Source organism: Zalophus californianus, chromosome 10 (assembly GCF_009762305.2).
Source record: "Zalophus californianus isolate mZalCal1 chromosome 10, mZalCal1.pri.v2, whole genome shotgun sequence".
Lineage (NCBI taxonomy): Eukaryota > Metazoa > Chordata > Mammalia > Carnivora > Otariidae > Zalophus > Zalophus californianus.
The window spans coordinates 56,967,837-56,982,398 of NC_045604.1; the positions used below are offsets into that span (position 1 = coordinate 56,967,837).

The following is a 14,562-nucleotide window of genomic DNA, read 5'->3' on the forward strand; positions in this document are numbered from 1 at the left end:
CATTTCCAGAAATAATAGAATTGGCTATCTAGGAAGATTCTTAGCTCTATGGGATGCTGTGAGAAGCTGATGTCCTCTAGACTGATGTGGTTGGGGCAGAAAGCACAAGATGCACCTCCTGTCTAACCCAGGTTCTCATCTAGCTCACTGTCTCACTGCACTCTGGCCACCTCCTTGTCTGTATGAGCATGCATACTCTCATGTCATCATCTCTCCTTTCTTTGCATGTGGCTTATATCTCCAACTAGACTGACAACTCCTAGAGGCAGCATTCTGTGCAGACTCAGCAAACTGACTTTAATATCTGTGTCAAGTCCCAAGTCCTAGAACAATGTCCCACTCATAACAGCCAGTCAGTAAATTGTTGATGATAATGTTACATAAATAAATGCTTGGCTGAGAGGTCTTATTGTATAATTCTCTTAGTTCTCAATTAAAAAATTTAATTAACTGGAGGAGCACTTTTCTGAACCACAGCAGGTGCCTCTGAATGCCAAATTAGTATTTTTAATTCTATATTTGGTTGTCCTGCCTCTAGAATGCTGGAGGTATTGGTAACTGTGAGGTTTTTATTAGTCTCAATATCAGTTCGGGTCATCAAACCATCTTTACTGGATAAAATTTTGTAATGAAAATATGTTATGTATATTTCTCCCAGTTTGGTATCTATTTGTCATTTCAGAGATGTATCTCCCAAAAAATGAATGACTTCAGAGAGCAGGCATAATTGCCATTAGAGGTAACACTCCCCTGCATGCATCAAAAGAAAGCAAGTTATGTGATGCAAAGATCAGCAACTCTTTAATCTTTTATTATACTTGATCTTGGGAAAAAGCAAAGCAGGTCAACTAGGAACATTGCAGGAAACTGTAGGAACTCTGAACTGCATAATCTTAGTCTAAATGATTCGATGGAGGCTCACCTGTTCTCCAATGTTTTTAACAGCAATGCCCACAATAGCCAAACTATAGAAAGAGCCTAGATGTCCATCGACAGATGAATGGATAAAGAAGATGTGGTGTATATATACAATGGAATATTACTCAGCCATCAAAATGAAATCTTGACATTTGCAATGATGTGTATGGAACTAGAGGGTATTATGCTGAGCAAAATAAGTCAGTCAGAGAAAGAAAAATACCATATGATTTCACTCATATGTGGAATTTAGGAAAAAAAAACAAATGAACATAGGGGAAGGGAAGGAAAAATAAAATAAGATAAAAACAGAGAGGGAGGTAAACCATAAGAGACTCTTAACTATAGGAAACAAACAGGGTTGCTGGAGGGGTGGGGGTGGGGGGATGGGGTAACTGGGTGATGGACATTAAGGAGGGCACGTGATGTAATGAGCACTGGGTGTTATATGCAACTGATGAACCACTAAGTTCTACCTCTGAAACTAATAATACACTATATGTTAATTAATTGAATTTAAATAAAAATTTTAAAAAAGAAATTAGCCTGTTCTACTTCCCACACAATCTTGCCATTTTTCCTCTGAATTGAATTGGAGCATTTTTATGTTTGCCTCACATTTCCAGACAAAAAATACATTCCCCAGCAAATTGGCAACAACTCCCTTTGAGATCAAGGCAACTTTAACCCAAGCAGGCTCAGTAACAGCAGACCCTGACCTGAGACGTGACCTTGTGTCCTGACACGGAAGTGAGAAGTAGTTTGATTCAGTTTCACTCTTGATCCATCTTTCAGTATCAGAGATTTTGAGCATAGAATACCCACCAGACTGCCAAGAGGAGAGGGTCAGAAGAACCTCTTCTTCCCTCCCCAGGAAGCACTTTATACTGAGTTTAATTTAAAAAAAACAAAAACAAAAACAAAAAAAACCCACCACACTAGAGTTTAGTGTAGTATTGTTTCACTACTGGACTTGAATTTGAATCTCATCCTTTTCTTTTGTCATCTCTGTAATCTTGAGCAAGGCATTTAACCCCCCAATCTCAATTTCCTTTTCAATAAAATGCCAATCATAATAATCTCTGAGTAGATGGACCAAATATGTAGATGGAATCTGCCTCATAAAGCCGTTGTGAGGATTGAGTGAGATACAGATATTTAAATGCTTCTCATAAAGTCTGGCCTAAGACTAAGTGTTCAGCAATCATAGCTCATAAACCTAACAATATCTCTGCTTCATTTCTTCAGTGACTTTTAAATATTCTATTCATGGTGCTCATTTATAGACAGGTCACCATTTGATTATGATTCTAGTGTTCTTATGTGGGTGATAAACTCTCTGTGGTTATCACCCAGCCTTCTGGTAATCAAAGGGCCCCAGAAACAATATGCTTTTAGGAGAGTAAAAATAGTTTTAATGTGAGATACCACTTCATAATTCATCTGCTAAGTTTATTTTCTATGTGTACATATCCAGCCGCTGAGCTTGCACAAAAGAATCCCACTTCTTCCACTCAGCTGAAAAGCCGTTGGCTCCAAGCACGTCTTCTAACCACTCTCCATTGCCCCCAGCAGGTTCTTCATTAGTTAGCTGTCCTCTCAGGTGGCTCCTGCAGGAATGGGTGCATATGCTGACTCCCCCACCGTGTTCATAATGATCTGTTTCTGTGCCTGTCTGTCCACTGGTCTTTGAGCTCCTTCAGGATGGGGACTGTGTCTTATTCACTTAGATGATAGCACAGCACACATCCTCATGAAAATATATAAGATGAATAAATGAACCCCCAGGGTGGGACTGAGAGGGCATAAACATGGTAATGTGGAATTTGTCCTGAGAATCCAATTTCTATTTAAGGTTATGTGTGTGGACATGTTTACTGTCTGAGACCTTTGCCCAGATGACTGATTTCACTGCCTTTCCTTCCCTTTCAAAAACTGGAGAGCAAAGATAGAGAAAAGAAATGCTTAATCATAACACCACAGACCAATTTAAATAGAGTTTCAACCGGAAGATTTAGAAGCTCGAGAGACTTGTGTGTGATATCTTCTGAAAGCTGTATGGGGAGGGTTGACATCTTTGTTCATGACTGTGTCAGCCAACAGGGGAGGGTCAGACCCTTCAGGAGAATAAGTCAGAAGGGATCCCTTTATCTGGTAAGTTGTTTTTCTTCTCCCATTTCCCCCTCTCTGGGAAGTTTTGATAAAGTCCATTTAAGCCATGGGAAGAGTTAACTTTATCCTTTATTGTTCATCTTTACTTGTAAAGATGTATGTGTATCTCTACTTAGATGTATTTATATATTGCAGGGGTGATCATAACTACAGCAGAAATGTATCTTAAAGCATCACAAAGGTTTATGATATATCATCAAACAAAACAAAAAAAAGCATTGCATTGAGTGTATAATGGGATTCTAATTCCATTCCAATTCCACAGTATTAGGGGAGATCTTTTTCCCCTTCTCTGTGCTTTTCTGAATTTTCTTGTCTTTTTCTTTCTTTTCTAATTAACAATGAACATATTATATTAACAATAAGGGGAAGGAGCTATATGTTCTTTTTAAAGTTCTAGCCTTTCATCCTCCAGCCTGTTATGCAGAAAGTTCCCTAGTGTTCTCTGAGTAGAGCTACCAGCTGTACAGGAGTAATTAACTGCCTTCTATTTCACAGGATGACAGGTGTGCTAACAGCCATAACATGGCCTGAGACTGGGCACGGTCCAGGTGCTCCCTACCTGTCCAGCCTCCTTTACCACCCTCCAGCCACTGTGCTGTCCAGAGGCTCCCAGGCTGCTCAGCCTTGACTGACCTAGAATGTTCTCCCTACCTGATGTAGTAATGCTTATTCGAAGTAAGACCTCAGCTTTGAAATTACTGTCCCTGGGAGCCTTCCTCAGGTTGAGTTCCCATCATACCTTTTTACTGTAACACATTTTTTTCTTTCTGCATTTATTCGTGTGATTTTTATTTAATATCTAATGACTCTTCCCTAAAAAAAAATAAGTGTGAGGTCCACTAGGGTTTTTCCAAATCCCCAGTGATAGCACGGTGCCTAGAACATTGGAGGGATGCAAATAATTGTTGCATGTATGAATGCATTTACGTAATAGGATAAGTAGAAATCCAAGTGCATGTGTGAATGCATCCATGTAATAGGATAAGTAGAAATCCAAGTGGAGATGGGAGGGAGCATTTTCATCGCGTCTGCCCAGAGTCATCAATCTAACTAATGAATCACAGGTATTTGTTGAGTGTCTATTTGCCCTCTGCTAGACACAATAGGAGAGGAAGACTAACATGGGGGAGGGGCCCATAGACTATGAAGAGATGAGAAAACATACGGAACAAATAAATCACACTTCCTATTAAACTACATTGGCGTTATATTGTATTTTTAATAGCCACATAAATAGAAACAATCCCAATTTTCTACGTGGAGGATATCCATTTGAGCAAATGGTATTCAGGTTTTCAGCCTGAACAGCCTTTCAACAAAGTCAAGTGTTTCCCCATCATTTTTCTTCCCAGAAATCCTTCTCCACTTCCCTCAGGCTCCCTAAAACTTAACATTATCCAATTTAAACACATTATCCATAAGGACCTACAGTCTACAGAGCACCTTCCCTCATACTCATCTAAGAAATGTTTTTAAAAGGAGGCAATGCCGGAACTCCCGGAAGTGCAGGCGCTGCGCGCAGCCATTGAGCACCCGCTGAGGTTGCAGCCATGGACCAAGTGTCGTCTTCCATAGCCAAGTCAGTCCAGGGAGCCAACCAGTCCGAGACCCAGGACGCCCAGGACCAGCTCCTCCACCCCACCGGTGTCTTTCAGGTTGCAGAAAAGATGGAAAAAAGGACATGTGCACTCTGCCCCAAAGACATCGAGTATAGTGTCCTATACTTTGCAAAATCAGAGAATATAGCTGCTCATGAAAATTGTTTGCTGTATTCTTCAGCTCTTGTGGAATCTGAGGATCATGATCCACATAATCAAGACAGAAATTTTGATGTGGAATCAGTAAAGAAAGAAATCCACAGAGGACGGATGTTGAAATGTTCATTTTGTAGTAAAAAAGGAGCCACCGTGGGATGTGATTTAAAAGCCTGTAGCAAGACTTACCACTTTTTCTGTGCCAAGAATGACCACGCAGTTCTACAAATTGATGGATCTCGAGGAATTTATAAAGTGTTTTGCAAACAACATGCTCCATTGACCGACGCTCATAATGACCCACTCCCAGGAACGTCTGGTACCTTCCATCCTCACTACAATCAGAGGGCCAAACAAGGACGTGGACTGAAAAGAAAAAGAGGAAGGAAGAAATGTCTCTCAAAAGACATTCATCCACCTGAAACGTTGACATTCGATAGATTCATGAAGGAAGAGGAAGGCAGACACACAGCTGTGAAGACTGGTTTTCTTAAGAAATGTAAGGAAGCGGGGCTTCTTAATGATTTATTTGAAGAAATATTAGACAAACTTCATTTGATTCAAGAAAGACTCATGGGTGACACTGCTTCTGATTCAGACCATGAAGAAATCGAGACTTCACTTTTTGACTGTAAATTGTTTGAAGACACATTTGTAAATTTTCAAGCAGGAATACAGAAGAAAATCCATCAATGTGAAGAATGGCAGAAGCAACTGAATGACGAGATTGGGGTACTTAAGGACTTAAACCAAACCGTGTGCCCTCTTCAAGGAGATAGAGACATGATGTCAAGTTCTACTTCAGTATCTTCTGTGTCTTCTAAGGATTACCATTTCCTAAATCAGGAATGAGGCTCAGTTGCAAGCAGGCTACAAACTGAAGACCTGACCTGTGGAAGCCACACATCTTTAGAACTAGGCCTCTCCTGTCCCTCTGGACTTCAAGCTTCAATCCTCATCAACTCTTACCTGTTCTTGCTGATTGACATTTCATTTGATCCTGCCTCCCTCTTATTATCATCTCACTTCTCTCCAATAAAATGTTTCTCAGATTCTACTTGAGTAAACTGGATCACACCTCCCATCTCTCCCACCCGCTGCACTGAAAATCCTCTGGTAGCTTCATGCTGGTACATTCTGCCCCCCTTCCCCCACTCCAGTGATCTACATTGATTCCAGTAACACACAGGGTGCTCCTGGAAGTAAAGGCTCCCCAGGGCCTTTGCACATCTTGCTGTGAAGCCTTAACTGCTCTTTTACCTTTCTCTGCCTGTTCCTCCTGCAGATCTCACTATACCAGTTCTACCACTCATTTCATCGGAGTACTTTTCCTTCCCATCACTTCCCAGTGTAACCCACTGTATCTTACATCATTCTGTTAGGGTACAAGCTGTCTGAGGGCAAAAACTCACTATTCCTGTGTTTTGCTACCAACGCATTCCCAGCACCTAGCACGCTCAATAAATGTTAAATAAATGCATTAACTGTTCTTATCTTTTGAGACTAGTTCCAGCTTATAATGAGATATAATAAATTTGAGTATTTTTACTCCACTTGTACCAAAAAAAAAAAAGGAGGCAATGCCAAGAGGGTCTGGAGCGTGAAAATAAGCACAGAGGAAAAGGAGGCAAGTCTCAGGAAAACAAAAGCCCCAATGCACATGCACTCTCTGTGTACCAGGTACGCTCCAAGCCCTTCCCGTATAAATCCATTAATGGTCCTAACACTTCCACGCAGTGACTGTTATCATTGTTTATTATTGAGATAGCTGAAGGAACTGAGTCACAAGGAGGGTAGTAAGTTGCCCAGGGCACACTGCTGGTGGCTGGCAGAGCCCAACTGTCTAGCTCCAGGGCCCGCGCTCCCAACCACTGCATCACTCAAGCTGCCCTCCTCTTCTCCCCTCTCAGTATCTGCATTCCCCTCCTGTTACTCCTTCATTGCCACCTCCCTCCCTAGGCTTTCTACCTCTACATAATTAATCCCTTCCTCTTGGGCCCAAATTCCTCAGTGCAAATGCATCCCCAAACTCCTTAAATCATCGTTATCTTTGCACTTCTCTCCAGATCCTTCCATTTTATTCCATTTTTAATCTACCCATAAGATGCCTATTTACAAGCTTGTAACACTCATGGAGAGAATGGAGAATAACACCCAATACCGCACAACTGGAACCCCAAGAAGATAAACGGGAGGTAGGGTTTTCCGACTTGACACTGAGTACATGATACTTGATTTGAGGCTGGCTGATAACAACTCTGAGAAGTAACAACAATGGCTTACTTTGGGTGAGTGCCCACTGTGGGCCAGATATGGTTTGAAGCACTCTCCACGTATTAACTCATTCAACCACACAACAACCTGTAAGGTGAGTTCTGTCACTGTCATTCTGTTTCACAGTTGGAAAAAAGAGGCGTAGAGAATTTAGGTCATTTGCCTAATGGTGAGACACACGTGCGGCCAACATGGGTCTCAGGCGGCTCAGCCGCAGAGCCCAGGCTGAAGAGCACTGAGCCAACGCCTCCTACTCCCACACACGAAACTTACAGTTTACATTTTTTCTGATACAAGAAGCAGAAGCTCTTTTCTAATAATGACCCATGTCTGTTATATTTCATCTCAAAACTGTTTCCAGCAATCACACCTCGCCCCTCAGGATTTTCTCAGTGGCGTTTTCCTTTCCTACCTTATTATTTTGTATTATTATTTTTGCTCCCTTGCCTCAGAAGTCTGCTGGAATTGTTAACATTCACTGAGATTTCACAATAACTGGAAAATTTACACTGGGACATTATGAGTAAGACAGAGCATATTTTCCAAACGTCCGACCTTAAATTGGGGCTCATATCATAAACAGAGGAAACTTGACCCCTTGGGTGTGGGCACTATTCCTGCGCTGCTCAGCCTGGGATGTCCAGGAGTGATTCACACTTGCCCCTGTCTCCAGACCATCCCCCATGGAAGTAGGTAACCTCCTACCCCCCCGGTGACCACTTCTACTAAGTATTATCAACTGCTCCTGCATTATCAACATCCAAATTCATGGGAAGGGCTGTGGTGAATTTCTGGAACTTGAATAGGAAGTTGCTTTTCTAAACAGCTTGACACTGAGGGGAGGCAGCAAGACTATAAGAAGTCTGGGTTGGGCAGACGGCCGAGAGGAAGCTGAGGCGCAGAGGAGATGGTAAGTTCATTTCTCTGTACTCTGGGAACTGGATGAGATGGTGGCGTAGAGGCTGAATTCTGGCAGATAAAGTGAGGAAGAGCAGTAGTCATGGCACTTTATGTTGAATAGCTCTTTGAAGTGTGAGCATGTCCAAACCTGTGGTCCATTTTGACCTTCTAACGTCCTTGGGGGTTGACGTTGCTATGTCCATGTGATGAATGAAGCCCCTGAGTCTTATGGAGACCAGGAGTTTCACCTACGGCCGCACAGCTAGGCTTGACGTTGTCTGGATCTGGACCTCTGTTCCCTGGCTCCCCTGCTGCTGTTTTTCCTTCTGGAGCTTACAGAAACTCTCATGGTGCAGATCTTGGTAAACCCTTGGCCACCTTCTCCAGGATTGCTCTTCTCTCTGGCTTGAAGGCGAGGCTGAGCAGGTGTCCTGGGACAACCTGTGATTGAATGTGGTCTTGTCCCAGCCCTCCTGGTTCCCTCTCTGAGCCCTAGGAGTCTGCTGGGACTCACATGTGGAGTATCCACATGGTTTCCATTTCTGCCTTAAGTCTCCATCCTGTTAGTGATTCGGTTTCTTCGTCTGTAAAATAGATAAGTTCTAGCACTTTACTTTATAGTGTCATTGTGACGATTAAATAAGATTGCATCGAAAAACATTTAAATCAGAGCCTGGCACATGGTAGCTGATTAATAAATGTCAGCTATTATTGTTGTGAAAAAGAAAAAATTTGTGGAGTTTGGGATCCAGGAAAGATACAAGGAAAGCTAGGCATTTTTGCACTTGTTAACTGATAAGACACACAGTTTTACTTCTGACTTACCAGGAGGATCTCCCACAGTCCCAGGATACAAAATCCTGTAATCTGTGGCTAGCAAGGAATCAACTCTCCCTGTTTTTGAGCACTTTTCCACGGGATGCCAGAAAAAAGCAGCATTCATACATGATTCACCCCACCTCTTTGCTTTACTATAGTACACTTTTCAAATATTTGCAATGGGGATTTTCTGTACTGGGGAGAATAGAGAAGATTGAAGAGAACAGGAATGAGTTTGATCTGTCCTGAGTTTGAACTCCAATGACATGAGAATGTGGATTGATTTTGTCTCATCTTTTGCATATCATACATCCTCTGTGTTGGTCAACTTACATGGATAAGGAGTTAGTCATCTCTTCCTTCTGTTCAGCTTGGGATCCTCCTCTATATCAGAAGTATGTTGACACATTGGATCGTGGGATTCTTTGAGGTTCTAGTGAAAATACAGCTCTTCATCCCAGATGAAAATGCAAACATCCACATAAACACCAAGCTTTCTGGACAAGTACAGTGGGTTCCCCGACCCGCACATGGGTCTTAGGTTAAGAACCCCACTCTATTGCCTCCTGTGCTTTATGTTTAGAAGCTTCTCCATTAGCATCTTGAAACTGGGCTGGAACACTACAATCTAGTGCTGAGGACTCCAGCTCTAGAACTGTTTTCAATATTCCAAAAGTAAGACATTTTCCTTTGCCCTTGGGCACATTTGGCTCTTGGGATTCAGGAACTTCAACCCTCTGTGTGTAAATTTGGCTTCAAGTTCAGAGTGGCTTCAATTAGCCTCTAGGACCTGAGGAAAGAGGCTAAGGTTTATCTGGTGCGGTGTTTTCAATGAGATGAATCTCAGAGAGGGGAGCCCTTGATTGGGAACTTGCAATTAAATTATGCTGATGTTAGTCGGAATTCTAGTGGTTTAGGGAGCAGGTCTGGATTTTCCTCCATTTATACCTTAACCATCTTAGGTCTGAGGTTTTTAGTTCTTAGTTTTTCATTACCTGTTTTTCAAAATGAAGCTACCTGGTTCACCTTCTCCTTGGCCACTGGTTCTTAGAATATGTAGCTTCAGAATCTTGTAAGTGGAAGCTTACTAATCAAATTTTCAAAAATCAGAATGACCTGCTGCCTAATGGGCAATACTGAGAAAAGACCCTGGACCAATCCTAGAGAGTAGGCACATGGTGGTTTCATGAATGACATTGATTACATTATCTTTTAGGTGTCTCACTTCTTTGAAAAGCAGACAGAAACTTCATAAAGTCAAATACAAAATGATTCCTTTATATTTGTAGGGATATAGCTCAGTCATGCTCCAATGGACTTTTTAAAAATTAGGTATGCTACTTTATTTTTTATTGCTAGTATTTCAACCTAAATAATGGTGATTCGTAGTCTAACTTAAATATGCGCTTTGATTCTTTGTGTTAATGTCCTGGGTTCCTTCCTGTCTTTATTTCTAATTTGCTATTGGCCTAGAGACCTCTTTTTTTTTTTTCTCACTGTGCTTCATTTTCTACCTTTAAGCCACTGGGGCTACTAACATCTGTGCTATGCCATCACCACTACCATCCAGAAACTTCAGGGAAGTATTGTGCAGTTGTGATGCCTTGTGAAACCTGGACTCTGCCACCAGCAATTTGTGTAGTTCTGCCTCCTCCATGACTCTCACATCTACCTCCATGCTTTGCATTCTCATTGCCCCCAGCCCAAGCCAGACCCCCTTTTACTCCCGCTGGGACTAGTACAGTAGCCTCCCCTTTGCACAGCACAACCTTTCTGCCGCTAATTCATCAAAACCACCATAGTCAGGTGCATCTGCTCAGGAAGCTTCTCTGTTCAGAGCCCTGGCAATTAGATTCCTTCTGCACACTATTACATCAGACTCGCAAGATCTAGTCCCAACCTGATGTGATTTGGAGGGGGGGTTGTTAGGAGCTGGCAGCCACAAAAGAATTCTTGAGACTTTTTCAGTAGAAAAAGAGTGTTTTTATTATAGCATGGGGACAGGACCCGTGGGCAGAAAGAGCTGCACTGGGATTGTGAGGAGTGACTGGTGATACAAGATTTTCTATCCTATGGAAGGGAGGGTGATGTTAGGGTTCCAGGAAATTGAGTCTATGGCTTTCTGGAGATTGCTCTTTTATTGTAAATCATTAAGACAGTTGCAAACTGATGGAGACTACTGTCTTGCATGACTGTGAGCTCTATCAGTTAGCCTTTGTTATTCCCTTTCCTTTGTTCTTGGACAGCCAGTAGTGCCTGAGGAATTTCACACATATCCCACCTGGGAGCGGGGTGGGTTGCAGGGTGTTAGCTTGTGCTGTGCCCTCAGCTCCCTTTTTGCTCCCTCATCAAAACTACCTTTTCAATTAACCTGTAGGACCTCCCAGTTTTCGACATCAATCAGACCACATCACTGCCCCTATTAAAACACCCCAGCCTCTGACTCCTCTGCATTTAGAACAAAATCTCATCCCCTTGTTTTAGTTCCTAAAGCCCCGGAGTGATCTGTCACCAGCTTCATGTCATGCTCTTCCTCCCACTGCTCATTCCATTCCAGCCACACTGATGCTTCATGTTCTGTGAACACTCCGCACTTTGCTGCCACTCAACGCCTTCACATCAACTTTTCCTTCTGTCTTTAATTCTCTTCTTCCTGATTCTCCCTGGTTGGCTTCTTCTGGCCCTTCTGCTTTCAGTTAAAAGCAGTTAAAAAATCTCTCTTAGAGAGATCCGCCCTGAGCTCCTTGCCTAAGGTAACCACCCAGTCCCTCTACCACATAACCCCACTTCTATTCCCTACTTGGTGCTTATCACTAGTTTCCAGGTTTCATGTTTATTTGTTATGAACTGCTGTGTATTTATTGGCATTTCACTGTCTGTCTTCCTCAATAGATTGTATATTCCACAAGAACAGGAATGTCCTTTTTTGCCATTTTAACACCAGTGCCTTGAAGAGTACCTGACACATTGTAGGCATTTGATAAATTAATAGTTACTGAAATAAGCAATGGGAAAGAACAGGGAATAACGGGGAGGGCCTGTCTTGGTGGGGGCGATGGGGGGAGGGTAGGATTGTTGATAGAGAAGTCTCCTTTCAGGAGGAGATTTTTGGATTTAGAGCTAGGCACACAGAGAAGGAGAGGGTTCTCTGGGCAATAAGGAGAATATAGGGCACATATAGGGCATTCTGGAAACTATAAGATGTTTCGTTATAAATGCATTGTAGAATTGTGTGGGGGTGAATAAACTGAAAGTTAATGGCAGGAGATTAGACTAGACAAAGGGAAGAGGCCACATTTCGAAGGGTCTTACATGTGTCATCTTGAAGAGTTTGTGTTTATTGCTCAAGGAGTAGGAACAGCTGATGGACTTTAAATAGTAAAGTGGTATGATCAGGTTTTTTGTTAGGAATATCTTTCTGACTTCATTATAGAGAAATAATTGAATATGGGTAACTTGAAGATAGTAAATTGAGGAGAGACCAATTAGAAGATGTGCAGAAAGGAAAGAATTATGTACCTTAGTGGTAAGTGGAAATCTGGAGAATGACCAAGTATCTGGTCAGAAGGTAAAGTCAACAGGATTTGATGACAGGTTGATGTGAAGGGTTTGGACAAAGGAGAAAGATCCTCGGTCTTTGAACCTCCATGGTCCACCTGCTGAAGGACTTCAGGGTCACAGGGCTCAGGACAGTGAGACTGTCTGCTAGTAGGAAGCTATGCCTCTTATATGAGTCCCCTTTGGTGCTAGAGGCTTTCTGAGAGTACCACTCACTCCCGAGGGTTAGATTGAAATTTGCTTTCTCGTTCCCAACTTCTAAGAGCTGCTGCTACTTGATGCCCCTCCAGGCTTTCCTGAAACACACCACCCATTATAAAAATCCTCAATTTCCCCACTTGTCCACATATCCTTCTATCTTACCCATACGGTGTTAAGAGAGTGAGTCCTACTCATTTGTTCCCTCACACAGGATGTTGAGCCATCATGCCCCTTGCTTCTCTTACACGCAAATAGAATGAGACAAGGTACCAAGATCATTTTTTTTTGCACAGCTTTCTTACACTCTTCTGCCTAATCATAATATACTTTTAAATTTGATACAATTACTGCTGTAGCCCTTAAATATTGAGTTATAATTATCACATTTTTTTTCAGTATTTTCCTACTCAGCACCCAGTTGTTACTTTCAGTCATTCCTGTGCCATTGTTCTTTATTTGTTCATTCATTCATAAAATATTTATTAAACATTAAGCGTCTGCTCTCTACTATAGTTGAGATTCAGACCTAAGTCATCTTGGCCTTGAGAAGCCTCTGCCATCAGCATCCTCCAACTGTACACTCATATGCTTGCTTTGCATTTGGATTGCAGATGTCATGCTCAGGAGGGAAGTCAGGGATGGAGATGCTGCCTGGGGGCCATTTGGCACACAGATGACCAGAAGAAGACCTCAGGAAAGCAGATGAGTGATAAGAGAATTGGGTCATGGAGGCAGGACCCCAGGGTACTCTCTATTGCTACAAGTGCAAGCAGAGGGTTGAGATAGATTCAGAGGAAGACTTATCAAAATCGCTCAAGATGTCAAATAAGAGTCAAAAGAAGAACCAAAGGAAGCATTTTAAATAAAAGGAAGTATTCAGTAGTATTTATTGCTGCAGAAAGGTCAAGGAAGATAAGAAGGGAGAGTGTTCACTGGGTTTGGTAATTAGGATTTCAGTGGTAAAGTTAGCAAGAGCAGTTTAGTGGGCTGGTGGTTGGAGGAGGCTGGAGATAAAGGGAAACAAGGAAGTTAAAGAACCTGAACCAAAGGGGAAGGAGAGAAATCAGTATGGGGGCAGAAGACAAACAGTCCAGGGAGAGACATTGTCAATTCTGCCTCTGAAAGCGCAAAGCTATGGTCTACAACATAGGAGGAAAGAATCACTTTCCATGGTACCATTTCTTCCAAGTTTGATGCCGGCAGCCATCAGGCTCCTGCTGGCATCTAGTACCTCTTCCTAAGCAAAGTGAGGGCAAGAGAAAAAACACCCTGTCTTGCACTTTCTCTCTGCCCCTCTCTTCACCCCATTTTTTTCAGTTCTTATGAAAAGTAAAATTAAAGAGAATCACAGTGTGAAGCAGCTTTAATGAAGGTTTACCCAGGTTTACACTGTTTCCCAGTGACATCTAGTTTGAAGTTGACTGCCAGAGAACATTAAACGAAAGATTAGCAGAGCACGTTTCTCTTAGAGACATTTCCTCTTGTTTCAGCACTTAAGTGGCTTAGTAACACAGGGGAACAGACCTTAAATCTCCAGGATCTTAGAGTTGAGGATGACACTGTAGAACAGGAACAGATGTGAGAAAGCCTGCCCACCCCAAGGAAATTTCAGAGGAAAATGGCCACTCAAAGGAAGATTCTTAGGCATTACCCATTCTCCATGCTCACACACAAAACCCTTGTCCGTTGCCAGTGACTTACTCTGTTGCCTTGAATTTCACAGAGATTTGAACTTGCAGTCCATTAAACACGGACAGAGTGAGTCCATGAACTGTCTGAAATTGTCTAAAAAAAAAAAATTGCAACTGTGCATTTTTTTAAGAATCCTGACTCTAATAGCTCTTACCAGACTTTCAAAGGAGTTCAAGAGTCCTGCAAGAATAAGAATCATTATGTTAACCCAACATCCACCTTGAAAACCTTAAAATTTTAAAAACTCTTTCTCTCTCTCAATTCTGTTTAA

General features: G+C 42.1%; 2 protein-coding genes across 14 annotated transcripts in view; both read left to right on the forward strand.

Annotated features, from left to right (window-relative positions):
- Positions 1-2,936: 2,936 nt before the first annotated feature.
- LOC113933164 (PHD finger protein 11-like) lies at positions 2,937-5,847 on the forward strand. Its single transcript, XM_027613004.1, has 2 exons — positions 2,937-3,072; positions 4,573-5,847. The coding sequence occupies exon 2, from the start codon at positions 4,644-4,646 to the stop codon at positions 5,697-5,699; it is 1,056 nt and encodes a 351-aa protein (XP_027468805.1). The 5' UTR covers positions 2,937-3,072; positions 4,573-4,643; the 3' UTR covers positions 5,700-5,847.
- Positions 5,848-7,790: 1,943 nt separating this feature from the next.
- LOC113933162 (selectin P) overlaps positions 7,791-14,562 on the forward strand; it is a 38,523-nt gene continuing 31,751 nt past the window's right edge. For 4 of the 13 annotated variants that reach the window (XM_027613003.2, XM_027612989.2, XM_027612996.2 and 1 more), the window contains exons 1-2: positions 7,880-8,031; positions 13,211-13,771. In XM_027613003.2, the coding sequence (XP_027468804.1) occupies positions 13,734-13,771 (38 nt within the window). In that variant the 5' untranslated portion in view covers positions 7,880-8,031; positions 13,211-13,733. Of the gene's footprint in view, positions 8,032-13,210; positions 13,846-14,562 lie in introns of all 13 variants that reach the window. The other 9 variants (XM_027612991.2, XM_027612997.2, XM_027612994.2 and 6 more) reach the window with 5 other exon arrangements.

What these genes read in the sequence shown, in the direction of transcription:
- LOC113933164 (XM_027613004.1), top strand. Translation starts at nt 4,644, where the DNA reads ATGGACCAAGTGTCGTCTTCCATAGCCAAGTCAGTCCAGGGAGCCAAC.